The sequence below is a fragment of the Hemiscyllium ocellatum genome, chromosome 28 (assembly GCF_020745735.1).
Source record: "Hemiscyllium ocellatum isolate sHemOce1 chromosome 28, sHemOce1.pat.X.cur, whole genome shotgun sequence".
Taxonomy (NCBI): Eukaryota; Metazoa; Chordata; class Chondrichthyes; order Orectolobiformes; family Hemiscylliidae; genus Hemiscyllium; species Hemiscyllium ocellatum.
Window position 1 is genome coordinate 32,317,602 of NC_083428.1, and position 27,257 is coordinate 32,344,858.

A 27,257-nucleotide genomic window follows, 5' to 3' on the forward strand; every position below is an offset into this window, starting at 1 on the left:
GAGATGTTCATGCCTCAAGACTGTTTTTGACGAGAACGGTTCAAGGGCTGCCTTCAGCAGCTGATATCCAATTATACCTTATAATCAGTCTGTTGGTGCACACACCCTGATGACTGGTCTGGTTATTAACAAAGTTGGTTATCAGTTACTGATAGAACATGGGGACTGGGGCTCTCTAATCAAAATTTAGCCAGAAGTCTTCACATGTTGAGCATTATCCCGTGTTCTTGTCATGTGAAGGATGATATTAGTTCATTTATTACACTAAATATATTGAAAGTAGTTGCTCTATTTTGTTCCAGAATCTGAATCAAAACCCAAGGACTCTGTTGCCAAAGTTTTATGGACTTTATTGTGTCCAGTCTGGTGGCAAAAATATCCGGGTGGCAGTGATGAATAATGTGTTACCACGAGTGGTGAAGATGCATTTGAAGTATGATTTAAAAGGTTCAACTTACAAACGGAGAGCTTCAAAAAAAGAGCGTGAGAAATGCAGGCCAACATTCAAAGACCTGGACTTTATGCAGGATTTCTCAGATGGTTTATTATTAGACGCAGACATGAATAGTGCTCTAATTAAAACCCTGCAGAGAGATTGTCTGGTAAGGCTAGAATCTATATTATAGAACTTTAAGTGAAAAAGGAAATGTGACTTAACAGTAATATTCGAGTATAGACTCAATGCATAGAGCAAGGAGCTGATTTAGAAAATACATTTTTAATGATTTGATCAAATAACACTCAGCAAAGATGAAGAACATGAATGTCAAAGTGTGCAAGAGACAGAAAAAAAGCAAAATTAAATTAAAGAAGATTTCTTTAAGGGAGATCTGGCACTACCATAGAAGTTATGATTTGAGTGGCCATGAATGTTACCATCCAGAATGATTATTCTTTTGGAATGGGGAATAATAAGTAAAAATTGGAATGAGTGGTTTTCTAACACACTTCTAAATCTTTGACTCAGTGTCTGATGAAAAGTTTATCTGACCAAAATTTCTTTTGGGGAGATGTGGTGTACCTTTGATTTAGCCACTGTATATTTTAAAATATTTTTGCAACATTTTAATTCTAGTTTGATTAATTTTGTGTTGTCAGTCAAGTTTTCAAGGATTGTTTGACTTCCTCTTATTCCTGTTTGGTGTGCCATTAATTATTGTCATTTCTGTCTTCCCTGTGATATTAATAGGTGCTAGAGAGCTTTAAAATCATGGATTACAGTTTGTTGTTAGGCGTTCACAATTTGGACCAAGCAGAACGTGAAAGACAGGCTGAGGGATTACTAAGTACCTCTGATGAGAAACGACCAATTGCACAGAAAGCTCTATATTCCACGGCCATGGAATCTATTCAAGGTGGAACTTCACGGGGTGAATCGATCGACACAGATGATACGTATGTAACATATTTTTAAAAAGAAGTCTTCATTTTAACTTATAGTTTGCAAATGACAGAACATGATATTAACTTGGACTTGTTTTTATCAACTGCTGTTGAATAAATGCAATATGAATCAAACTTGAAACTGTATTGTTGAATTAAAGGCCTTCATTCTGAGCCTTTAAAAGATGCCCCCTCCTACACCAATGAGAATTCCTATTTATCTTCCCCAGACTCTCAACCTAACAGCTAAATGGTTAAATAGTTTTGTTTTACCTAAATTCATTTTGAAATTGATTATTTCAACTTCAACATGACTTTTGTCCAAAGTTACTTGTTACAATCATAGGCCCCAGCCTTGTTGAAGTATCATGGTGACACTGCTGGGAATTGTATGAATAGCTTAATGACAGTAGACATAGGTAAGATCCATGTGTCAAGAGAAGACTACTAGAAACATCTTTTAGCATTAAATGGTCTATTACAACTGAATGCTTAGTGAGGTTGAATGCTTAGTGAGGTGATCTGCACTTGCATGTTGAAGAAATTGTGGAAACTAATTGACAATTAGGTTCAAGTTTTGTAACTTAAGAAGGAAGTTCAGAAAAAAATATGTTTTCTGTTACTGTGAGAAGTTGGTCTCATTTGTTCATTACTGTAAAATGTTGCATCATTAGGTTATAACATAGCATTTACATTTTCTCCTCTTTGTGTTAGGATGGGAGGTATCCCTGCCATAAATGGCAAAGGAGAGAGACTTCTCTTGTACATCGGTATAATTGACATTTTACAGTCTTACAGGTAGGCATTTGTTTCATAGAGCAGAATGGAGTTTGAATGGTTTTTCATTTTAACATACTGTATTATTAAAAATATAATACAGATCACTGGTTTTGTTAATTTTATTTTCTCCTTTAGATCTGTCCAGTTTTTGAGTGTAGATTTGTATGGCCTCCAGTACCTCACTAAGTAGCCTTCATTTGAGTTTGGCGATTAAAAATCGTGAAAGGTGAATTAGCAGCTAAGCTTAATTTTGTCCTGATGATACTTCAAGCAGGAGTTGCTGGATAGCAGTAAAATGCTGGAACTGTGGAACTGTTTTGTTTGCTTAATCCAGAATTCGATGACTACACTATATCCCAGTTGCTGAATGTCAACCTGGGAGAAATTGCCACATCAGAGGTGCAAAGAGCCATCGAGAGCCTGAAGGACACATTAGAGCTACTGAAACATGACTAAGACACTCTCTCAATAGATTTGTTCAACTCTACCTGGCTCATGAGATGATGAGGAAATTTGAGTAGATAAGGAAAATCGTCAAGCTTCCATTAAACTGGAACAACTGTACCTGGCAAGATCTTCAGCACAGTGCTCCTCAACAGATTGAAAGCAGAAGTAGATGTAACATTTGTGAAGATCAACAAGGTTTCTAAGTTGGCAGACCATGCACTGAGCAGTTCTTTACATTCAATCTAGATTACGAAAAGCCATTTGTTACTAATTTTATTGATTTTTGAGAAGGCTTTTGATTGCATCCATTGGAAGTCATACTGGTCCCTTTCAAGGCAGTATGGCATGCAGGAATGGTGAATTTGTTTCTTCAAAGCCTTGTACCCCAACTCCAGCAATCGCGTTAAGATCAGCTCGGGCATGGCAGATGACTCCTTCAGTGAATTATGGTAAGGTTAAGCGCACTTCATGGTTATTGATTTCATCATGAGCAAAGTGATTATAGATGCAAACTTTAACATCTTGTGGCAACAACACCAGTTGTTAAAACTGGATTTTGTGGATGACATCATCTTGTTCACTGAAGAATCAATGACTCACCAGGACATGACCACAAGTCTGTAGCGTAGTGGCATCAAAGCTGGTCTGTACATCTGTTGTGAGAAGATCAAGACGATCATCACTGCCTGGCAACAAGCCTCCCCTCGTCATTAACATTGGACCCCAGGATATTAAAGACGTGGGTCACTTTCTCTTCCTTAAAAAAGGGAAGGGTATTATAGCGATTGACGTCCATACAAGAAGCAGCAAAGCAACATAAGTTTTCCAATCATTCGCATGATATGGGCATTTAACACCACCAACACTTAATGAAGCTGCAACTCTACACATCTGATGTAATACCAATTGCAATCTATGCCAATGGGACATGGAAGAGAACAACAAAGGTGTCATATAACTTAGGTAATTTCCAACAGCATTGCTTACATAAGATCCTGGGTATTCATGTGGGGAGATCACCAATTAGAGGACCATGCAGAACAGGTCAGAGGTGCCAGTAGGGCATTGTGATAGGTGGTATGTTGTGCCAGAGTGACCGTTAAATAGACAGGACCAGACTGGAAAAAGACTGAGTTAACAAAGAAGATTTGGTGAAGTACATTTAAGAACAATTTTTAAATTAATTCATAGGATGTAGGAATTACTGGTTGGTCACCATTTATTGCCCTTGAGAAGATGTCGAGGTGCCTTCTTGAACTGCCACATCCACTTAGCGTAGGTAGACCCACAATGTTGTTTAAAGGCAGTTCCAAGATTTTGACTGTGTCAATGAAGGCATAGCAGTGTGTTTCCAAATTGGGATTGAAAGTAGTTTGGAGGGGGACTGGTCTGTGATGGTGTTCCATGGGTCTGCTGCCTTGCCCTTCCAGATGTTATTGGTCGTGAGTTTGGAAGATGTTGTCTAACGAGTCTTGGTAAATTCAAGAGTGGGACAGCATCAGGACTGGAGTGAAAGGAATTGAAATAGGCTGGTGGCAGAGTGCCATATGGGACCACAGGGTCTAAGAGAGGAATTAAGACTAAGTGAAGGAGTCCAGCTGCTACTTTTGCCAAGGATAACTAGCAGAAATCATACAACTGGGGACCTTACCCATCTGTGTAAATTAGATCCTCATTGGTTTTGCAAATTAGTCACTAAGGGCTGATGGCAATTTTCATTTCTCCCTATTTGTATTCTTCCTAGACCTTAGCTTGTTCTCTTAGTGCTGTTGTTGGAAATCAGATTTAACACTGAAGAAAGTGAGCATATCTATTGCACGGATGAAATTGTAATATTGGCAATTGTAGCAGACCTGTGCAACTGTATGATTTCACAAAGGAATGTGATTAATATTCATATAATCTGTTTAATAATACCCCTTGAAGGTAAAGAGAGCAGTTCCCTGTTCTTCAAATAGTGTTATGGGATCTCTCTGTTCATTTCAAGGGATACCTAGATTTCATGTCATCTAAAAGATGACTTTTTTCCATCAATGCAGCAGTTCCATCACTGAAATGTCAGATTATATGCAGATGTCTATTTAATGCTTAAAGCCACAATCTTTTTCTGTTCTCACAAAAGTGCGAAAGTTTATTTTAGTTTTGAAAGGATGTTTTCCATCTTAACTTAAATAGATTGAGATTTAATAAAAACAAATGGTAATCTCATTTACAAATGTTTATTTTTCAGATTAATCAAGAAATTAGAACACACTTGGAAAGCACTTGTTCATGATGGTGTAGGTTTTCATCTTAAAATGCTTCAATAGAAATATTTCATATCAACGCTACACTCTATGGTAACATTTCCTGTATACTGATAAAAGTACAGGCAATCATGGAAAACCAGTTGCAACTTTCAGTTGAAGCTCTGGTTTTGCATCCAGGATTTCATTTTTAATTATCTCCTGCTTGTCAAACAAAATGTAAAAATAAAACTAAAAAGTCTTCTGAAATCTTTTAGCACAGAGAAGATATAGCGCACATGCATACAAAGTGTTCATGTCTTTTTGGTACCTTGGTGCCTAATAGTTAACTATTTTAATGATTTGATTGTACAACTCTGCAGTAGTTATTTATAACTGGTTTAACTTTAAGAATAGCTACTCCTTTACAAAGTGTAACAGTTGACTGATATTATCATTCCTGTTTGATTTTACAGGATACTGTGTCAGTGCACAGGCCAAACTTCTATGCTGAAAGGTTTTATAAATTTATGAGCAACACTGTCTTCAGAAAGACATCATGTAAGTAAGGATTATGCTCTAGTTAGAGATCGTTTTTCATTCTGGTAGAGTCATAGCGATACAGCCATAGAGATGTACAGCACGAAACAGACCCTTCAGTCCAACTTGTCCATGCTGACCAGATAAATCTTGTCCCATTTGTAAGCAGTTTGATCATATCCCTCTAAACCATTTCTATTCATATACCATTTCTATTCATATACCTATCCAGATGTCTTTTAAGTGTTGTAATTGTACCAGTTGCAACGACTTCCCCTAGCAGCTCAGTCCACACGTGCACCACCCTTTGCATGAAAGAATTGCCCCTTAGGTTCCTTTTAAATCTTTCCTCTCTCACCTTAAACCTATGCCGTCTAGTTTTGGACTTGCTGACCTCTGGGGGGAAAAAGACCTAGTCTATTTATCCTGACCTCAGTCTCTGGGCCTCCAGGGAAAATAGACCCAGTGTTTTCAGTCTCTCCTTACAGCTCAAACCCTCCAACGCTGGCAACATCCTTGTAAATCTTTGCTGAACCCTTTCAAGTTTCACAACAAACAAAAATTGCTATGAAATGATTTGGAAAGGTTTTTTAAAAAAAACACTCAGATCACTGTGGAATCCACATGTTACGAAGCCCAGCAGTATTTTGCCTGAATGACCATTTGTTATGCTTGAGTTTGGACAGAGGCGACAGATAGTAAAACTATCTGGTTATGCCAACTAAACTTGATCTTATTCAAATATATCCATCTCCAAAAGAGGATGGCTAACAGTTACCTATCTTTGACGACGGGAAACAGGGGGGCTGATCTAAAGTCCTATTTCTGCAGTACAGGATAAGAATCAAGCTTCTTCATTGGTATGGTACAATCTGATACGTTTCTCCACTGAAAAATAACTGATTTTACTTAAGTGGTTATTATCACATTCTTCAGAAATGTCAGAAGGTGTTTCATGCAGGATTAGTAACTTTTCTAGACTTCGGTTAATCTAATGCAACTGTTTTGCATGCAGCAAGATCTAAAGAAGATTAATCTTAGCTTTTGTTGAAACAAGAATCTTGATTACACCATGTCCCAGTACAGTACAGTGGCATAGAGTCTTTAAGCATGATTTATGTTAAACTTGATGTCTGATTTGTCTCATTCATTGACGTTCATTTAGCATTTCAATTTCATAACACGACAGCCTTGAAGTCGTCCCCATCCAAAAAAGGACGGGCTTCTCTTCCAGTTCCTAAATATATTGGTCCAGGGCAAGCGTTTTCTGCCAGTCAGATTCCTACAGAAGATGAAGATAAACGGTATGACCTGCGGGGAGCCAGGAGCTTCCCAACTCTTGAAGATGAAGGTAATTGCCCCTACAACAAAATCCCTTCAAATTTGTATTTTTCATCAATAATTCTTTTCATAAAAATGCAATAAATATATGCAGGCCCCACAGTACCTTGAGTTTGATCTGCCAGCCAGCAGGACACACTGGTCTTTTGCCAGGATTCCATTTTCATGCCATATTACTATATCCTTAATATTTTTGGACTTTGAAACAATGATTGGTCTCAGCCTTGAGTACATTTGGTGACTGAGTATCCATAGTCCTCTCGTGTAGGTTCACAGTCCTCAGAGTGAAGAAATTTGGACTCATCCTTGGACTCAAAAAAAAAATACAGTGGAATCCCTGTATAACAGATTCGGTTATCCATGGTTTACCGCAGCCTGAAAATGTTACATGGAACATTCTTGAAATAATTCCAGGGGCTGCTGGGGAGGTAAATCTCCAATTTAAATGATAAGGTTTGCTCTTATCTGCGGTTTTGGGGATCTGCAGTAGGTCCTAGAACATATCACCCACGTATCCGGGCTGGGGGGAGGTGGGTGCATACCTCTACTATCCCGAGACTATTCCTCCCGATTCTAGAATTTTCAGTCAAGGAAAACAACTTCTCGGAAATTACCGAGTCAAATTCTTGAGAATTTTACCCGGCTATGTGTTCTACTAGTACTGACTGTGTAATGTGTCATGTTGATTTCTTTCTTTCTCTTGTGAAAAATGTTGAGATAAAGAAGTATGTTATGACAGTAAAATAAGTTTGATAAAATATACATTATAATGGGGAGGGATAAAAAATCCTGTCAAGCCTGTTTCAAAATTGAGATGTCTATTGCACAAAACTAGTTAAAGCACTGGAGAATTAATTTTGGGCAGGGAATGTTTGGGAACATCTGGAAGATTCTTTTCTGACCACCTTAAACAATCAAAACTGGCTGAAAAGATCACAAACTTTTAACTTTGTCTTTTTTCTAAGATGTGATTTCTTGCTCCATCAGGACTTGAGATACCTGTTCTTTGAGGATGCCAAAGTGTCAACATTCACCAAAATGAGACAGTAACTTGTCCATAGCTTACAGTCTTTTGGAATTAACAATTAATCAAGCCTTGTCTTTACATAACTTGTTTGCTGTGATTGTGACTTCTTGGCGTTGGTCATGAAGAATGATGAATTTAAAGAATTAGTTAATGAATTAAGAGCTAAAGTATCAATTTTTATCATTTAACTAATTCTTGATTTTCTTTCAATGTAAAGTATAAGTGCACTTCTGGTGTTTATTCCATTCAAATGAGAATACCAGTGTACTGAAAGTTAAATGCCATATACCATTTTCGCTCAATTTCCAGAACATAGAGTCATAGAGATGTACAGCATGGAAACAGACCCTTCAGTCCAACCTGTCCATGCTAACCAGATATCCCAACCCAATCTAGTCCCACCTGCCAACACCCGGCCCATATCCCTCCAAACCCTTCCTATTCATATACCCATCCAAATGTCTCTTAAATGTTGCAATTGTACCAGCCTCCACCACATCCCCTGGCAGCTCATTCCATTCACGTACCACCCTCTGCGTGAAATAATTGCCCCTCAGGTCTCTTTTTTTTTTATATCTTTCCCCTGTCACCCTAAACCTATGCCCTCGAGTTATGGACTCCCCTACCCCAGGGAAAAGACTTTGTGATCTGTAAGATCACCCCTCAGCTTCTGATGCTCCAGGAAAAACAACCCCAGTCTGTTTAGCCTCTCCCTGTAGCTCAAATCCTCCAACCTTGGCAACATCTTGTAAATCTTTTCTGAACCCTTTCAAGTTTTACAACATCTTTCCGATAGGAAGGAGACCAGAATTGCACGCAATACTCCAACAGTGGCCTAACCAAAGTCCTGTATAGCCGCAACATGACCTCCCAACTCCTGTACTTAGTACTCTGACTAATAAAGGAAAGCATACCAAATGCCGCCTTCACTCTCACTATCTACCTGTGACTCCACTTGCAAGGAGCTATGAACCTGCACTCCAAGATCTCTTTGTTCAGCAAACTTGCCTCGGACCTTACCAATAAGTGTATAAGTCCTGCTCAGATTTGTTTTCCCAAAATGCAGCACCTTGCATTTATCTGAATTAAACTCCATCTGCCACTCTCAAAAGTGGCAGTTGTCAATTGGCCCATCTGGTCCAGATCCTGTTGTAATCTGAGGTAACCCTCTTTGCTGTCCACTACACCTCCAATTTTGGTGTCATCTGCAAACTTACTAACTGTACCTCTTATGCTTGCATCAAAATCTTTATGTAAATGGCAAAAATTAGAGGACCCAGCACCGATCCTTGTGGCACTCCACTGGTCACAGGCCTCCAGTCTGAAAAACGACCCTCCACCACCACTCTCTGTCTTCTACCTTTGAGCCAATTCTGTATCCAACATCTAAATCTATTTGCAAAAATTTGTTCTCCTTCACTCCTAGCACAAATGATCTCATCCGTAAACTTGCAGATCATTATCATAATGCCTATGTCCAGGAAATTAATGAAGGTAGTTAACAGCAAAGATTCTAACACTGATCCCTGAGAGACATCTCTAATCAGTGGGTGGCATGGTGGCACAGTGGTTGGCACTGCTGCCTCACAGCGCCAGAGACCCGGGTTCAATACCTGCCTGAGGTGACTGACTGACTCTGTGGAGTTTGCACATTATCCCTGTTTCTGCGTGGGTTTCCTCCGGGTGCTACAGTTTCCTCCCACGGTCCAAAAATGTGCAGGTTAGGTGAATTGGCCATGCTAAATTGCCTGTAGTGTTAGGTGGAGGGGTAAATGTAGAGGAATGAGTTTGGGTGGATCGGTGTGGACCTGTTGGGCCGAAGGGCCTGTCTCCACACTGTAAGTAACCTAATCTAAGTAGATCTTACAGCTATGAATAATAGTATTCTACAAATGGGCATACAGTTAAACCTTAATTCTTTAAGGTTTAACCACTTAACACTGATTCCTCAAAATTCTTGCCTGCACAGTTGCTTATTTTGAGGTCTCTGAAAATATATATTGACAGTGCCACCCGCTAATTAGTAAAAGGATTTTTGTAGGTTCTGGGACACAGTCAATTTATCAGTATCTGTTGTTTCTGCCTAGATTAACTTCCTGATCTAAATTAACTTAAAAAGCATCCCTTATGATCAATTTGACAATCCTAATTGCAGTTGATCTTAGACTGATTGGTCTACACTTCTCCTAATCTGATGTGTCATGCTTTTATGAAACATAAAACTATGTTAGCACCCTTGCAATTTAAGGAAACAATCCCTGTTACTAGTGAAATGTTGGTAAGGAGATGTTAAAACAAGTGCCCCAGCTCTTTAATCACTTTGTGTGCATGTCATTTGGACCCAGCATCCTGATTTATTTTAATTTTATGCATTTTGCATGTTATGTAAAGGATGACCAGAAAGCAGTTATATAGTCACAACATTGAGCTGAACAGGTTCCTCATCACTCATTTTTAATTGAGACAATTTATCTTCATGCCGTGATAGGATGGTGGTTTCTTCTGATGGCGTTAGTAGTTATTTTTAATTTGGCAACTTTTTTTTAGGATTATTGGGCCGGCCAGATCTCCTTCCTTGCACTCCCCCTTCATTTGAAGAAGCAACTACAGCTTCTATAGCAACAACTCTATCATCAACAACATCCTTGTCAATAACAGAACAGTCACCATCAGAAAGCTCAGAGCATCATCCCCGCTACAGGTAAGTAGCGTGAATTTGAATCTTTTGGGTAGATTTAGCTTCAGTAACCAATCCGTCTGTCTATCTGCATATTTTATACTTCAGAAAATATCATTAATATCATTTTTGGCTGTTTCTACTGATTGTAATACAGCTCCGTGGCTATTCCTTTCTTCACCTTGTTAGCAGGCACTCTGTCTGTTGTCTATTGTACAGTTATAACTGCCAGACCAGGGGTTCAGGTGGCAGTCTGAATGAATGTTAGATGTCTTGAGAAAAAGTGCGTCAGAAAGCACTTTACTTACAAAATGTATCTCATGCTTTTTCAAATTTTCTCCTCCTCTTTAGACTCCTGACCTGTTTACGTTAGTGGCAACGAAAGGTTTCCTTAATGTGTCTCCTATTACATATGTGATGTCAATTCATGTTCTTATTGTCAGTAATTCATAGAATTATATATCTCGACTCTTGAGATGTACCAAAAAATGTAAATGCCAAGGTCATAATTCATGTAAGCTTTGGAGCCCCCAGACAGAGCTCCTTAGTTGATGGTAGAGATTTTAATATTAATTATTGTTGAGTTTTCTTCAAGTTAATTCAAGTTGTGGAATTCTTTTGCAAGTCCTCCCTTTTATTATAGAATTATTTAGTCCCCTAATTTATAGCGAGTTTGAGAAGATTTGTAGGTCAGGTTGAGGTTCTGGATGTAGATTTGCTCGCTGAGCTGGAAGGATCATTTCCAGACGTTTCGTCTCCCTACTAGGTAACATCTTCAGAAGCCCGGAGGACCACTGAAGATGTTATCTAGTAGGGTGACACAACGTCTGGAAATGAACATTACAGCTCAGCAAACAAACCTACGTCCCCTAATTAACCTTTAGAATCATAAGGTCTTAAGTGGGGATGTTTGCTAATGATTGCACAGTATTCAAGCACCATTTGTGACTAATCAATTACTGAAGCAGTACATGTTCAACTGCAACAAGACCTGAACAATATCCAGGCTTGAGCTGGCAAGTAACATTCGAATCACCTAAATACCAGATAATGATCATCTCCAGAGACTATCTAATCACTGCCCATTGACATTCAATGATGTTACAATCACTGCATTCCTTACTATCAATATCCTGAGGCTTACTGTTGACCAGAAACTTAACTGGATACTCCATATAAATACAGTGACTACCACAGCAGGTCAGAGGTTAGGCAATTAACTTATCAAAGTCTGTCCAACATCTACAAGATATGGAGTGTGACGAAATGCTCTCCAATTGCCTGTATGAGTGCAGTTCCAGCAACGCCCAAGAAATTTGATATCATCCAGAAGAAAACAACTTACTTGGTTGGCACCACATCCATAAATGTCCACTCCTTCTACCACTAGCGCTTAGCAGCTGCAGTGTATACCAGCTGTAAGATGCGCTGCAGAAATTTATCAAAATTCTTTTGATAGCACTTTCCAAACCCAGGACCAATACCATCTAAAATGACAAGATTCTTGTGAACTTAACTACCTGCAAGTTCTCTTTCAAACGATTCACCATATATTGCTATTCCTTTAGTCTCATTGGGACGAATTCTGGAATTACCTCCATAGGGCTCTGTAGGTTTACTACAGCACATATAGTCATACAGCACGGAAACAGACTCTTCGATTCAACCAGGCAATGTCGAATGTAATCCAAATCTAAATAGTCCCACCTGCCTGTTCTTGGCCCATATACCTCCAAACCTTTCCTATTTATGCATCTATCCAAATGTCTTTTAAACATTGCATTTGTACCCACACCCACCACTTTCTCAGGAAGTTTATTCCATGCACGATCCACCCTTTGCATTTTAAAAAAAAATTCCTTCAAGACTTTTTTTTTAATCTTTCTTCTCTCACCTTAAAAATGTGCCCCCTAGTCTTGAAATCCCATCATCCTGGGAAAAAGACAACTACAATTAACTCTATCTATACCTCTCATAATTTTATAAACATCTATCAGGTCACCTCTCAACTTCCTACGGTCTAGTGGGAAAAGATCCCAGTCTATCTAGCCTTTCTGATGGACTGCAGCAGTTCAAGAAACAGCTCACCACCGTTTCCTCAAGGGCGATCAAGGATTGGTAGTAAATGCTGGCCTAGTCAACAATGCTCACATTCTTACGAGTGAATAAAATATTAAATTGTTGTCTAATATATATAATCTATTTGTGTACTTTTTTTTGTTTTATTCAAAGTAAAACAGCAACGTACATTCATATTTCACTTTATACCTGCTAAAGTATCTAAAGATGCCTCGCAAGATGATCATCAAACAAGATTTAGCACCACATATGGAGATATTCAGAAATATACTTAAAAGCTATGTCAAAGTGATTTTAATGTAATTCACCTATTAAGTGCACAGAGAGGTCGAGGGAAGGAATTCTAGAGCTTGGAGGCCATTTTGTGATTTATCATAGAGTCATAGAGATGTACAGCATGGAAACAAGTCCTTCGGTCCAACCCCTCCATGCCAACCAGATATTCCAACCCAATCTAGTCACACCTGCCAGCACCTGGCCCATATCCCTCCAAACCCTTCCTATTCATATACCCATCCTAATGCCTCTTAAATGTTGCAATTGTACCAGCCTTCACCACATCCCCTGGCAGCTCATTCCATACACATACCACCCTCTGTGAAAATATTGCCCCTACGGTCTCTTTTATATCTTTCCCCTCTCACCCAATACCTATGCTCTCTAGTTCTGGACTCCCCGACCCTAGGGAACAGACTTTGCCTATTTACCCTATCAATGCCCCTCATAATTTTGTAAACCTCTATAAGGTCACTCCTCAGCCTCTGATGCTCCAGGGAAAATAGCCCTAGCCTGTTCAGCTTCTCCTTATAGCTCAAATCCTCCAACCCTTTTCTGAACCCTTTCAAGTTTCACAACATCTTTCCGATAGGAAGGAGACCTGAATTGCATGCGATATTCCAACAGTGGCCTAACCAATGTCCTGTATAGCCGCAACATGATCTCCCAACTCCTGTACTTAGTACTCTGACTAATAAAGGAAAGCATACCAAATGCCTCCTTCACTATCCTATCTACCTGTGACTCCACTTTCAAGGAGCTATGAACGTGCACTCCAAGGTCTCTTTGTTCAGCAACACTCCCTAGGACCTTACCATTAAGTGTACAAGTCCTGCTAAGATTTGCTTTCCCAAAATGCAGCACCTTGCATTTATCTGAATTAAACTCCATCTGCCACTTCTCAGCCCATTACACGTTTATGTTTGTACTTCACTAACTTAAAATTTATTATTTTCACCTTTTACATCAACTCAAAATTACCATTTCTAATTTACCAGTAGTGAAGGTCATTTGAAAAATTATAAATCTCAATATGACAGTTTGTCCAATGTTGCATTTTAGCACAATGTACTTTATTTAATAAAGAAAAGAAAAACACGCATTTGTGCAGTGTTTTCACAACCACCATATGTCTCAAGTGAAGTACCTTTGAAATGTCGTCACTCTTAGAAAACATGGCAACCAAGTTGCGTGTTGCAAGCTCCCACAAACAGCTATGTGACCAGCTGATTAGTTTTCTGTGGTGTTATTTGAGAGATAATTATTGACCAAGACACTACAGCTAATTGTCCTGCTTTTCAAAATTGTGTCATAGGATCCTTTACATGTACACAAATAGACTGTTTAATGTTTTTTCCCTCAGTACTGTGCCATAATGCCTGTGCTCAAGACTAGGAGTGGGAATTAATCTCCAAACCTTGTGACTCAGTGACCAGAGTCCCACGAACTCATCTCAGTGGCAGATACTTGATTGTTTTGCATATAGACCTGTTTATGAACTGATGCTGTCAGAAGAGGGCAATTGTATGTTTAAGTTGAGATCTCCTCGTTCTATGTAGACAGATGTCTTTTAGTGTACATGGAAAGTTAATATACATTATATTTACTATTTGTTCTCTTTATTTCCTATCTGGTTAGGAAAGCAACACTATCGTCAGCAGCAGATGTTGGGTGAGAATCAGTATTGCTCATTTTCCTTTTATATTGCTATTTTCTATGTTGTCTGTTAAGCTGAGGGTTGTGCCAATGAATGGATACATGGGTGGGTGTTATATAGCTAGTTACCACTATGATCAAGATGAGGATTGTCACATCAATCATAGCATGGAGCAATTCATTTGGGTATGGCTTATAATTTGGCCACGCTATACACCATTATAAAATATCCAATCCGAGCTGACTTAGGTATTAAAAAATAATTCATGTAACACCAAATAAAGTTCTCCTGCCTATCCAGCTGTTTCTGTACTCCCTGATTAATCTCACTCTATCGCTCTTCCCAATGGTCTTGTAATTTTATTCCCTTTGTAAGTTACTGTTGAATCTGCTTCCACCACCTTTTCAGGGAGTGTATTCCACATCTCAATCATATCCAAACAAGAGCAGATATTCTCTGGATGCCACTTTATTTTTTATTCAAGCATTGTTTAATTGGACATAGTTTGATCACATGACTTTAGTTTATTGCAAACTTGTAAATCACAGTGGCAGTGACAGTGACTTGCTGAAGAAAAATTACTGACTTTACAATTTGTTTCTGCAATAAGCCTGTAGCCTCAATGACTTAGATTTGTTGTTGATATTTTCTAATCAGCCTGTTCAGTGATGTTACATATTTCTGGAGTAGGTGGGGCTCCAATCCAGATCTCCTGGTTCACACGTAGGGACAATATCACATCTTTTCCAGTTGGATTTTCATAGATTGAGAAAGAACAGTTTAAAAAACAATTGGTTTACTATACAATCCCATCTTAGAGTGGTGTTTCACGTCTTCTATCCTGCCGCCCACCCCCCAGTTCACCTAAAAAATTTCTTAAGAGAGCTTGTCAAAAAATTCTCTGATGCATTCCAAGAAATACCTAGGGAATTATTTCTGGCTTTCACTCCCAACCCCACCACAAAGACAGTCAATCATGTAACAAATGATAACCCATCTACTTCATTCTGTGGATTTTTGGCCACTCTTGGGAACTCATCCTTCTCCTTTTGAATTTTTTTTTTCTTTTTGCTCAACTTATACTCACTATGTACCAACAATTATTCACAAGGTATTTCTGCACAATTTGATAATACTTAGAAAAAAAAATTAAGTTTGCAATAAACCAAACAGCCCTTCTTTCTTGAATTGCCTGTCCCAGGGTCAGGAACATTTTGAGTAGAGAGGCACACTAGTATATAAAAACAGTGTGGAGGTCAGCCATAAAGGGTCAAGAGGTAAACTGTTCTAATAAATTAATAGTGCTTGGTAATACAGAATTTTGAGTATTACGGAGAGTCATGAGGTTGAAGCTTTTTGTCTTGTATTCATTGAGATAAATGTGAAATACCAACTTTTAAACAGAAGTGACAATTTATATTCTGGAAGAGAAAGATACTGATTGATTTGGTCAAGACATTCCCATGGATAAGCCACCAGGGAACAGTAGTCTCCAAACCTTTGGTTTGAATTCAAGAAAGACATGCTGACTCTGATTGTGATTGGGAATGCACTAGGGATCTGCTGTCCTCCAACTTCTGTTCAATTGAAGAAGGCCCAGTGCCTGTACATGTTCGTTTTTTTAGCAGAGGACAGGGTGCTACTGTTGTTTTGTAGTTTTTAATAATCATAAGTAAACCATGTTGTAAACCTGACTCATTATCTTAATTTGGTCGTTATTCTAATACTTAGCACGCTTGAAATTTTTCATAAATATTGTCCAGTTGTTGAATTGCATTCAAAGTTAACACTATTGTAAGTTTTGTAAGTATGGATTGATTGGTTGAGGTCGCTACTCTGCCTCTTTCTAACAGCTGAAAGGATGTGTTGATTGATCCAATCCATCAGTGTTAGGATGTGTGGACTACATTCCCAACATCACAATGACATTAAAATTCATGTACCACCTCACTGGTGTGGTACGTGAATTTCAGCATCAGTGAGATGCTGGATATGTATCATTTTTGACTTATGGCACTGTCTAGTTAGTGGAAAATACCACTTGTATTGCCACTGTGTACAAGTACAATCATTGCTACAAGTGAAATGATTAACTTCATCTGTGCTCAAGCTTTTGAGATTCCTTACTCAGGGTAATTTGAAGTGGACTGAGCTTTTTTCAAGGATCAACAGTGATAACCTTTGGTTTGTTAAATAATTTGACACTTATCAACGCTTTTTTTCTCATGAAGTATAAATTGTTCTTCCCCCTTTAAATTTTGGTATTCTTGTATCTATCCTAATGAGTACAAGATGAAAAGCTTCAATGGCATGTTTCCCTTTTTCAGGAATACTCAAGTTTTTGTATCTGAAACACAAGTACACAGCTATTTATCTAAGATGCCACTTAGTCTCTTTCATAGTCTCTGAAATTAATTCATTGAGAGAATAAATAATTTATTTCTGCAATGCAATTATTTAAAACGCAGAATGCTGATTTGAAGCCAGCATCTTTTCAAATTGATTTCTTACTCTTAATGTCACAGCCATAGGCACAAAGTATAAAAGGTGACCATTGGGCTTATTGCACATCACAGTGTCATATTTTCTTAAAGCTTCAAGTGGAGAGAAAAGAAACCAAAAACAAAAAAAATCTATAGTGTTCATCTTAACAAAATTAACTAGAGATTTTAAAACATCTTATAAATCCTTTTACTGCAGTACAATTTGGAAGCCTGTAATTGTTCAATCACAAAACAGTTGAGGTGGTTGGAAATTTGTTAGTTGCCTGGATTTAATTTTGACACACTCGTCTTTTGAAAAATTTGGCAGTTAGTGAGGTACAGTTTTGAAATAGCAGCTGCCTATTGCTACCTTGCTCTTGTGCTGTCATTGATGATGTGAACTATGCTGAGACTGAAATCATCCAATATCTAGATGTATGCTGGTTAATGATCAAAATTGAGCCCAAGCTGTTTCATCCTGCTAACCCCTAATCTCTGGATTAGTATAGCATTGTTCTACACTGATTTTCCAATTTAAGCTAACAGGGAACTTTGAAATAGAATGCAAGAGCACAGTCTTAATCAAAAGATATCTTTGTAAAGTTATTTATAATTTCACTGATATAAAATTCAGGAAAAAGTACAAATATGTCAAGAATCCTTCTGCTAATTTTTTTTCTCCTCTTAGATCTGATGAGATAGTCACAGAAGCTGGCCTCCAGCAGGTCACTGTTGAGCTGGAGGCAAAGTCCAGTATCGAAACTGAGCATACAGCTGAGGAAGAGGCAACAGAAGAGGAAGAGGATAAAACGTTAGTATGTGTTTACTGGGGATACCCCAATGTTATGATGTTATGCATACCAAAGTTCATATTACTCAAGTAATATTGGCAGTTAGAACTTTTTTCCCTTGGGATAGATAGTGCAGAACCATCTCACCATTCTTGACCATCTTCATTAAAGAACCAGCTAAACAACTTTGAGTTAAATGCATATTAATAAATGTGCTTAGTTGTTGAGAGCATTGGCTCATATTGAGAGATTGAGTAGACTGGGTCTGTGCTCATTGAAATTTGGAAGAATGGGGGAGTATCTTATAGAAATATATAAAATTATGATGGGAATAGATACGGTAGAAGCAGGGAGATTGTTTCCACTAGCGGATGAAACTAGAACTAGGGTATAGCCTCAAAATAAGGGGGAGCAGATTTAGAACTGAGTGGGCGGCACGGTGGCACAGTGGCTACCACTGTTGCCTCACGGCGGCAGAGACCTGGGTTCAATTTCCGCCTCAGGCAACTGTCTGTGTGGAGTTTGCGTATTCTCCCCTTGTCTGCATGGGTTTTCTCCGGGTGCTCCGGTTTCCTCCCATAGTCCAAAAATGTGCAGGTTAGGTGAATTGGCTATGCTAAATTGCCCGTAGTGTTAGGTGAAGGGGTAAATGTAGGGGAATGGGTCTGGGTGGGTTGCTCTTCGGTGGGTCGGTGTGGACTTGTTGGGCCAAAGGACCTGTTTCCACATTGTAAGTAATCTTGAGCAGGAACGTCTTCACCCAAATGGTTGTGAATCTGTGGAATTCCTTGATGAGTGAAGCAGTTGAGGTTACCTCATTGAATGTTTTTAAGGCAAATATAGATTTTAGAACAATAACATGATTAAGGGTTATGGTGAGTGGGCGGGTAAGTGGAGCTGAGTCCACGAATCAGCCATGATCTTATTGAATACCAGAGCAGGCTTGATGGGCTAGATGGCCAACTCTTGCTCCTACTTATGTTCTTATTCAGAAGGAAGTTAGAGATTGAATGCAGATTAATTTCGACGTGGAAAGGGACAGGATTGAGGCAGTCAAGAACGTACTGTGCAATTATTTTTGTTTTCTTAATCCTGCTTCTCTTCTTTTCCAGGTATGTTGATGACTGTGTATCAGTGCTACTTTCTGTCCTTATCTAGAACTGTAAAAATTAATTAAAAGTTCTTCCAGTTTCTACCCATCTCTCTCCTGCACAGAGGCAATCTCTAATACTTTGTTGCCCTCCCTGGCTTTCTCTTGGGATAGACTGTCGACAAATAATCATTACAAGCCATCCTGTTTGTTTTCTGCGCTCATTCAACCACGTACTTAAATCAGACCATTGTTGAGGACCAGTTATTATATTGTATATAATTGGGTAAAGAGAGGTTTTAATAAGGCTGCTCAGCCCATCCTTTCAAACTGGCTCTGAAAGAAAAGTCACTGAGTCCCATTCTTCTTCCTTTCTGAAATTTGTCCCAAATTCCTGGGGGAAAAAAACTCTTCCCTTCTATGGCGCATGTTTTTCTTAATTTACTCAAGAACTGCTGCCTTTCTGGGAATTGAATCCTGGTCTCTGCAAGTTGAGCAGATGCAAAATAAAAACCACTAATGAGTAAATCCATTCATGTGCTTTTTGATTGTTTTGCTGTTGTGCAGTTTATATGCTGCTCAACTTAAAGCTGTCCTGCCTAATCAAACTTGACTCTTCTTGCTTTTGTGGCAGACCTTTTTCCCTGTCACACTGGAAAAAAAGACTGAAAAATCTGATCACTTCAGAATTTTCCATTGACCAGTAAGTTTTACTTCTGCAGGACAAATGGTATTGCATAACTGTTGGTGAGCCATCAAACACACTTTAACCATTTGAACTAGTTGCACTCAACAGTAGAAACAAGAATTGGAATTTAAAATTTGTTCATTCCACCATCTATCAGCTTTACTCATTTGATTCTTGGTTATAATGCACAGTTAAATTGTTGGCTTTAAAGAGTTTCTCTGAAAGGGTAAACCATTTTCACACACTTGTGTATTAATCTTGCCCATCTTTAAAAATGCTAATTTGGTTCCTGTTCAAAACTGGTTTGTTTGCAAAATATTAAGTATAATTGTGAACGTAAACAAACGCATATTCAGGTTTTAGTGCAGTTGTGCATCTTTTAGAAATAAGTGGAATTTGTCTGAAGTTTTCAAAGTGTAATAGTATTTCAGCAATTTGAGACAAATGTCCTTGAATAAGTTAATTTGATCAAAATAAAACTAAATTTGGAAGTCTAGTTTCTTTATCTATGTAGTTTCTTGATTCTACCACAATGTAACAGTATGTTAGTATAATGTCCTTTAATGTTTGATCTGGGTATGTGGTAATGTACTGTGAGCATATATTTGCATACTAACTCTAGTACTCTGTTCACTTATGCCCTGTACATTCCAATGTACATTGTCTCCAGCATTATAACTGCATCTGTATTTGCAAATTAGTACTTTACTCCTATTTGTGTGTGTGTGTGTGTGTGTGTGTGTGTGTGTGTAGATATGATCTATAAAACCAAGAGAATCTTTCACTTCGATTTCTAGTTGTTTTTCATGTTCTGCAGGGATTGGTGTAAGCCTCAGTACTGTTCATTGTTTTTGTAGAATGAATTGAGCATTAGAACATTTAAGTGTAATTCAGTGTATGCATGTCTGTCTGCAGGAGGTCTCTTTTTTGAACCTTTCAAATCAGAATCTTTACATTTTAGGGAAGTTCCTTCGGCATCTGCACGTACAAGTTCCACTGTTACATTGGAAGCAGACACTGTGAGCCAAATCTCAGAGGCAGCTAGCCATGCATCTGAGGAGGCAGAAGATGATGATGATGAGGAGGTTCCAGCATCAGACATTTATTTTGTGAGTATAACAACCCTCTACCTTGTCACAAAGAATATTTTGAAATGAATGTGGGAGAAATATCTTCAGAAAATGATATAATGTAGAAAGGAATTTTGTCTGTTGAGCAGATCTCTTGCAATAGGAAGTTAATACTTTTTCCAAAATTAATATTTTAAGAATACCATGCACAATGCTTTATCTGTTTATGAAGGGTCATATTTGTATGTACCTCAAGTACTTTTGCATTTATTAGTTTAAAAGTGACAGTATAACTTAGGAAACAACTAAAACCTGCAAGTGCAAATGTGGAAGACCTCTCTTGAAAGGCATCTCACATAAATTTGAGCCAGGTGATAATACCTCCAGGCTAAGAATTGGTTTGTCCTCTCTCTTCCTTACAAAGTGATGATATCAGGTGCATTTGAATCAGTGAATCACTTTCCTTAAACTACACCATGCATCAAAGTTTGCGTCAAGTTGATAGACTTAACTAACTTTAGTTTGTCTTCTGCAGTAGCGGAGTCCTTGAGAAACTTTTGGTTTGGGTAGGTAAAAGGAAATCTTAAACCAATCTGAAAGACTCTATATGTTTCAGACATGACAAAATTGCATTTTGTTGTGCAGCTGCTGTTACAGAACGAGGCTCCAGTGAAATTTGCTTTGTTTTTATATAGAGTTTACATCTTTCATGGTCTTTATTCATATCACAACTCTCAATCTAGCAGTATAGTGCCCAGATTGACTCTCATTTGATGGATATTTGAGTTGTTTATGAGAAGTATCTGGTATCTAAATATCTTCTAATCAACCTGTTCAGAGATGTTACACATCTCTGGAGCAGGTGGGACTAGAACACAGGCCTCCTCATCAGAGGTAGGGGTGCTACCTGTGGGCCACAATAGCCCCAAATTTTTGTATCAACTATCTTCCATATGAAGGCTTAAACTTGTACATGTCTGATGGCCAATATTTGACTGTCCGATTTGGAGGATTGGGTGTAAACCCAAGTTTCTTTGGTTTTGAAAATTTTCCAAGGTGATGTGCTTGGTGGATGTATGAAACAGAGAAAACTCACTTTAGTAGACTTAATAATCTCATGTCTAAGATAGGCCAGTATAGGCCTTTACTGAGAACAACAATTTAATGGGACCTAGAAACGTCAATCAGCTACTCAGATATTTTTCTCAATAATTGTTTTGTTATGCTAGTTCTATGAAACTTCAGACACCCACTGAGTGAGGTTAATTATTTGTACAAAACCATTAATTATCATTTTAAAGTTGAAAAGCTAATTGTTAGGTGAGTACTTAATTGTGGCTTCCTTGTAGGGATCATAGTTGAAAATGTATTAATTCTTTCCTCCTTTGTCAACAGACAATCTAATTTCTCCAATACCCTTAACCTTCTAAAGATCTTGATTCCTCCTTTAATCTTCTTTCTGCCTAGTTTTATGAAGGAGTGAGCAGGCCCTTCCTTTGGCAATTAGGTTAAATTGGCAGCCACTTTTTTTATTTTGTTGAGAAAGTGTAGAAAGGGGTACTACTCAAATGAGGCAGATTATTCTCTCCCAGGAGCCCTAGTTTCTGGATGACCATGTTTGCAATTAACTTAAAGAATTAGAGTTAAATAAAGATTTAATGTTATAACTAGGTTCCTAGGATGTTTTTACTATGATCTTACTTTACTTTTTGTTGACATTATCACTTTGCATTTGTTTTTCTTTGTCTTTTTCATTTACATTGTTGTAATATTTTTCTTTTCACCATCACTTGCACCTTTTCCTGTTTGTCATGCTTTTATCACACCATCCAGTTTATGGATGGAAACTACTGGATTTACTCTCCACAACGCAGTTTTTCTCGAGCTACTTCAATTTCCGATGAGAGTGTAAGTGGTTCTTATAACAAAGATTCTCCTACAGTGTTGCTGAATTGATCTTCCATCACCTGTTTTGTGTTCAGCTAAGTGTTCTTAATTTTAGTTTTAATATTGTTATATATCCATATTGTCTTTATAGAAAATTTGAAACTTGTTTTCAGTCCATACAAGTTCATAGTGAAAACAGACCTGAACAAAATAAATGCAGAAATATTTCCATTCCAGAAAATAGTTGCTATTTCAACACCAAAATTGGTCTGTCATTAAAGTTGGCTTAGCAAAATTCTGCCATTTGTGATGTTGAAGTTAGAAGAAAAGCAAGATTGTTCCCAAAGCTATATAGTAATTCAGTTAAGTTTGTTTTTCCCATATTCACAACTACATTTTGTCAGATCAACAGTAGGCCCCAGTAGCTGGTGGAGGATGTAGGGGCTGAGACATGTTTGGTGAGGGGAATTTGCTGTGGGACAACCATTTCCGGATTAGCCATCTTTGCTCCACCCACTAATCTCTGACCAAAAGAGGGGCTGTTAGGGCTTAATAGATGGACACTCATTCATGCATGAAGGCTATTTGTCACTGAACAAGCCTGCAATGGCATGAGAGCCCTTTGGTCACTGGTTGGAGCGACTGTCCCTGCCACTGATAGAATTCCATACCACATTCCAGCCATATCTTTTTTCTTCCCCATTTATTTTCCTTCCTGTTACCATCTCCCAATCTAAGGGCCCGATTAAATACCAGCCCCCATCATTTTACTTTCCTACATCTATTTAACATTTTAAAAAAAAAAGCAGGTAGAGTTTGGTGATGTAAAAACAAGATGTTGTTGAAATAGGATTTCTCATCTATCCTTAGCTGAGAGATTTCATAGTTCTCAATCCGGTATTTCAGCTGGCAGCATTATTTCTGGCAACACATTGGGTCATAGTTGTTATTATTACATTGTCCTCTTTATCAATTCTTATCTGGGTTAGACAATAGAAGAGGTTCATTTTGCCAGTAGTTAGCAAATATTTCAGATTTGAAGTGATGAGCTAATTATGTCATCTTACTAACTAAAATACATAAGTGACAAAATATCCAATGCATTGGTAAAATGGTTAATTAGATATATTCAGACAGCTTGATTTAAGAAATTGCCATGAATGATATTACAACATAAAATGATGTGCAAAAGTATATTTTTTCTCATGTGTTTGCTGCTCCTACCCTGAAGATTTTGATACCTCCTTTCAAGGGTATCATTGCCACAGAACAAATTGCAATATATGATTGTTGACATGCAACGTCATCAGCCCTATTGGACCACAGTGATTCAGAAGGCTTTTTGACCACATTCTTCAATTCTGTTCTCACATAGTGTGTCACGTGCATGCACATTTTCAACTCCTCTTCACTTCTTCACACACACACTCTCCTCACTTATTGCATCCATCAGGGGTCACCAGATAGTGATGCAAATCTGATTTATTCTATTCCCATCTGTCTCAAATCTAGGCATGACTAAATTAGTTCACCTATTAGCGTTGCTGAGATCAGCTAACCTAACAAAGCCTGTAGTTTGAGTGCTTTTGCAAGTGAGAAATTTGATGAATTTATTTCTCCTTTCTAAGCAAGAATTTATAAAAGAATTTTATAGTTTGCAAATGAGAAAGAAATTCTGTATTGTAAAGATTTAACTATCTTTTGGGAGTTTCAGTTGTATCTGTTAACAAACCAGTTTCTTCATGCCAGTAATTTTCTTTCCAAGGAATAATTTCTAATTAATGATGTTGATTTCCATTGGGGTAATATTAGTTGACTGAAATGGAAAACATGGTACAAAATGTTTAGTGCCTTGATTGGAAAAGATAAGATTAATTTCAACTTGAACATATGCTAGACTTAATATTAATGGTTTTGTACAATTTTATTGCAGCTGTCAAAATAAGACAGAATACAAATTGTTTTTCCTTTTCTTAAGACAATTCTAAGCCTGCTAGAATTCAGCATTTTGTGGGGATAATGTGCAAACCCACTATACCATGAAATGGTTTCAATGCTATCAGCAGTGCTGCTGACATGTTCTATTTTATTCTTCTTATATTCATACTCTAGATATATATGTAACATATGACCTGTTTTTCACCAGTTACTGCCTTTCGTCTTTCTCCCTTTTTTTGCTTTCCATTATTTCTGTTCTGCCTGTGTCTTCTTGATTCCACCTATTCAGTGTGCAGAAGAGAGGGTCTGGATTTACTCTCCTCTTCACTATGGCTCTCACGTGCGTTCAGTTTCAGACGGAGAAAGTGAAACTGTAAGTGTAATGTGCTGTTTCCTTAAAAAAAACCTTGCATTAAAACTAGGTACCTAAGCAGGTGTGGTGATATGTAGAATTAGTACTGAGTCGAATTTAAACTGCAAATAATTTATCGAATTATTTATTCATTAGATTATTATTTTGCCTTTTCCAATCAATAAACTAATACACTCTGTGTGATAAATGCTTGCCCTTGGAATAATTCTTGTACCCTCCATGAGTGTTTGTCAAACGCCCACTTTTATCTTGATAAAGTATATAAATGTTACATTTTGTGTACAATGAACATTCAACTCAGCACTAACATAGGTGCATGGCTTTGGGTATGGTGAAATTTAAAGGTATTTTAGTAATGCTATTTTACTATGCTATTATTCTTCGATTTATAATGTAAATTATACAAAGGCTTGGTGATCTCATTTTTTTTATCATTGTTATATCAAAAGGCTTTCTACTCAAATATCTGATTGAGAAGATTAATCTTCTGAAACTACTTGTAGCTTTTGGAATTTTACAATCAAAAAGATGTCATCCATATTTAGTACACCATCATGTTATTTTCTGTTGCAAGACCAAACCAGTGATTCTAGTTGGGACACTGTTGAACGGGTTTATCTGAAAATCTGTTATCCCATGAGGCTCGGGTATCTGCAGTAGCTGCGTTATTCCAACTTTTTATACACATTGTCAGAGTCCTCTAGAAACTGATTAGACAGTGGTAATCAACAAAAAAGACTTCAATCAAGAAATTAAGAATTTTTAAGAACCATAAGGTGTTTTCTCTCTCTCCCCATCCTCGCCCTGAAAAACATCCTTTTTCATAAATCAACCTCCATATCTAATCTTACGATGTGCCTTAATTTCTCATCTTCTCACCAGAGCTGCATCTAATTGTTTCCCTCATCCATTTATCCCATTTATATCAATTGAACTTCTTCTGGATGAAAAATTCATTTTTATTTCACTAATATCAATCTTGTATTAAAATGTATTTGAACTTTTTATAATAGTAAGCAATTTTTCCAGATCAGTCTTACTGTACATTTTAAAAATGCAATTCAGATGTCTTTAAATCTCGTTGTTTCCCAAAATGCAAACACTATGTTCTTAACTGAATACAACAACGTCTTTAACAGTCACTTTCTCTCTGTCTTGGATGACAAGCCTCATTTTCTAGCCAAAATGTACAGCTAGTACACAGTGATTTTTAATTCTGACTGGTGGTAACTATGTAAGATGTGCATTCGTGATTGGATCTCTTACACTTGTTATGACCAATTAAATGTTTGTGGTAGAAAATTTGAGATCATGCAACTTTGAATTACTTACTGCGAGCCTTGTAGCAATTAGTAAAGCAAATATTTGATAGCCTGAGCAGAAATATTGAATGTACCTTAATGATCTTGTTACAAACTTATTTTAGTATTCTGTAAAACAATATGGTCACAAGTTTGTGGGTTTCACTGGTTAAATTAACAAAAATCTATTTTTTTTAAAAAGGCACACTTACAAATTGTCCTATCCAAATTTTCAACAAACAAGTATTTTCAACTTCTGCCAAGTATGCAAACTAATGTTTTGGCAATTTGAATTATTTTAACGTTGGTTGCTTGTGAAATTATATTGTTTTATAGTTCAAAATGCCTGTGGATTTGCTACCAATACATCAACTTTTCCTCCCTGTAAACTTACATCATGAGTAATTTTTTTTGTCCATCTCCTTTGTGAAGAATGAAAAGTATGCAAACCAAATTTAAGCTATATAAAAGCAAATTACTGCGGATGCTGGAATCTGAAACCAAAAGAGAAATGCTGGAAAATTTCAGCAGGTCTGTAAGGAGAGAAAAGAGCTAACGTTTAGAGTCTAACTGACCCGTTGTCAAAGCTGGGTTGGTATGAGTAAGGGGGCAGAGAAATTCAGGTGGCCAACTTTGACAAAGGGTCAGTTAGACTCGAAACGTCAGCTCTTTTCTCTCCTTACAAATTTAAGCTATAGTTAGATATCTGCAAACATGTTGATATCAATATAAATTTATATTTGAGATATCTTCCTCTGCCTATTGACCAGCCATATTTGAATAATTTACTTCTTATATATGTTGGTGAAGTTACCATACTCTGGTCACAAATACAACGGAATTGGACGATCTTTAACCAAAGGATCGGCTTTCCAATCCAGATCATTATTACTGAGATTTGGCAGGATGTGCACACTGCAGTGAATAAAAAAAACATCTGAGATGTGATCTAGCCAAGCTGATGAGAATGAGCTTCTGTTTTGTTTTGTCTTACGTAGAGGTTATGTGCATGGATTTTAGATAGTTTTGATCCTAGTTAAAGTGAATTCCCACATTGACTAGGTTTTCATTGCTAACAAATGCTCATTAGAAATGGTGCAGGGGTGAAAAGATATTGCATTGCTGCAGGAAGGGAACATTTTTTGATATTAAAGCTGAGGTGCGTGCTATTTACAAGCTCTGCTTATTGAAAAAGCAGAGAAAC

General features: G+C 37.6%; 1 protein-coding gene across 3 annotated transcripts in view; it reads left to right on the plus strand.

Annotated features, from left to right (window-relative positions):
• The window catches only part of LOC132829234 (phosphatidylinositol 4-phosphate 5-kinase type-1 gamma-like), an 84,300-nt gene that overhangs the window by 54,209 nt on the left and 2,834 nt on the right, over nt 1-27,257 (plus strand). The window contains exons 7-17 of one of the 3 annotated variants that reach the window (XM_060846601.1): nt 303-602; nt 1,190-1,395; nt 2,098-2,181; nt 4,841-4,889; nt 5,312-5,396; nt 6,541-6,726; nt 10,291-10,444; nt 14,414-14,446; nt 17,604-17,726; nt 20,446-20,593; nt 24,669-24,752. In XM_060846601.1, the coding sequence (XP_060702584.1) occupies nt 303-602; nt 1,190-1,395; nt 2,098-2,181; nt 4,841-4,889; nt 5,312-5,396; nt 6,541-6,726; nt 10,291-10,444; nt 14,414-14,446; nt 17,604-17,726; nt 20,446-20,593; nt 24,669-24,752 (1,452 nt within the window). The remainder of the gene's footprint in view (nt 1-302; nt 603-1,189; nt 1,396-2,097; nt 2,182-4,840; nt 4,890-5,311; nt 5,397-6,540; nt 6,727-10,290; nt 10,445-14,413; nt 14,447-17,603; nt 17,727-20,445; nt 20,594-24,668; nt 24,753-27,257) is intronic. The other 2 variants (XM_060846603.1, XM_060846604.1) reach the window with 2 other exon arrangements.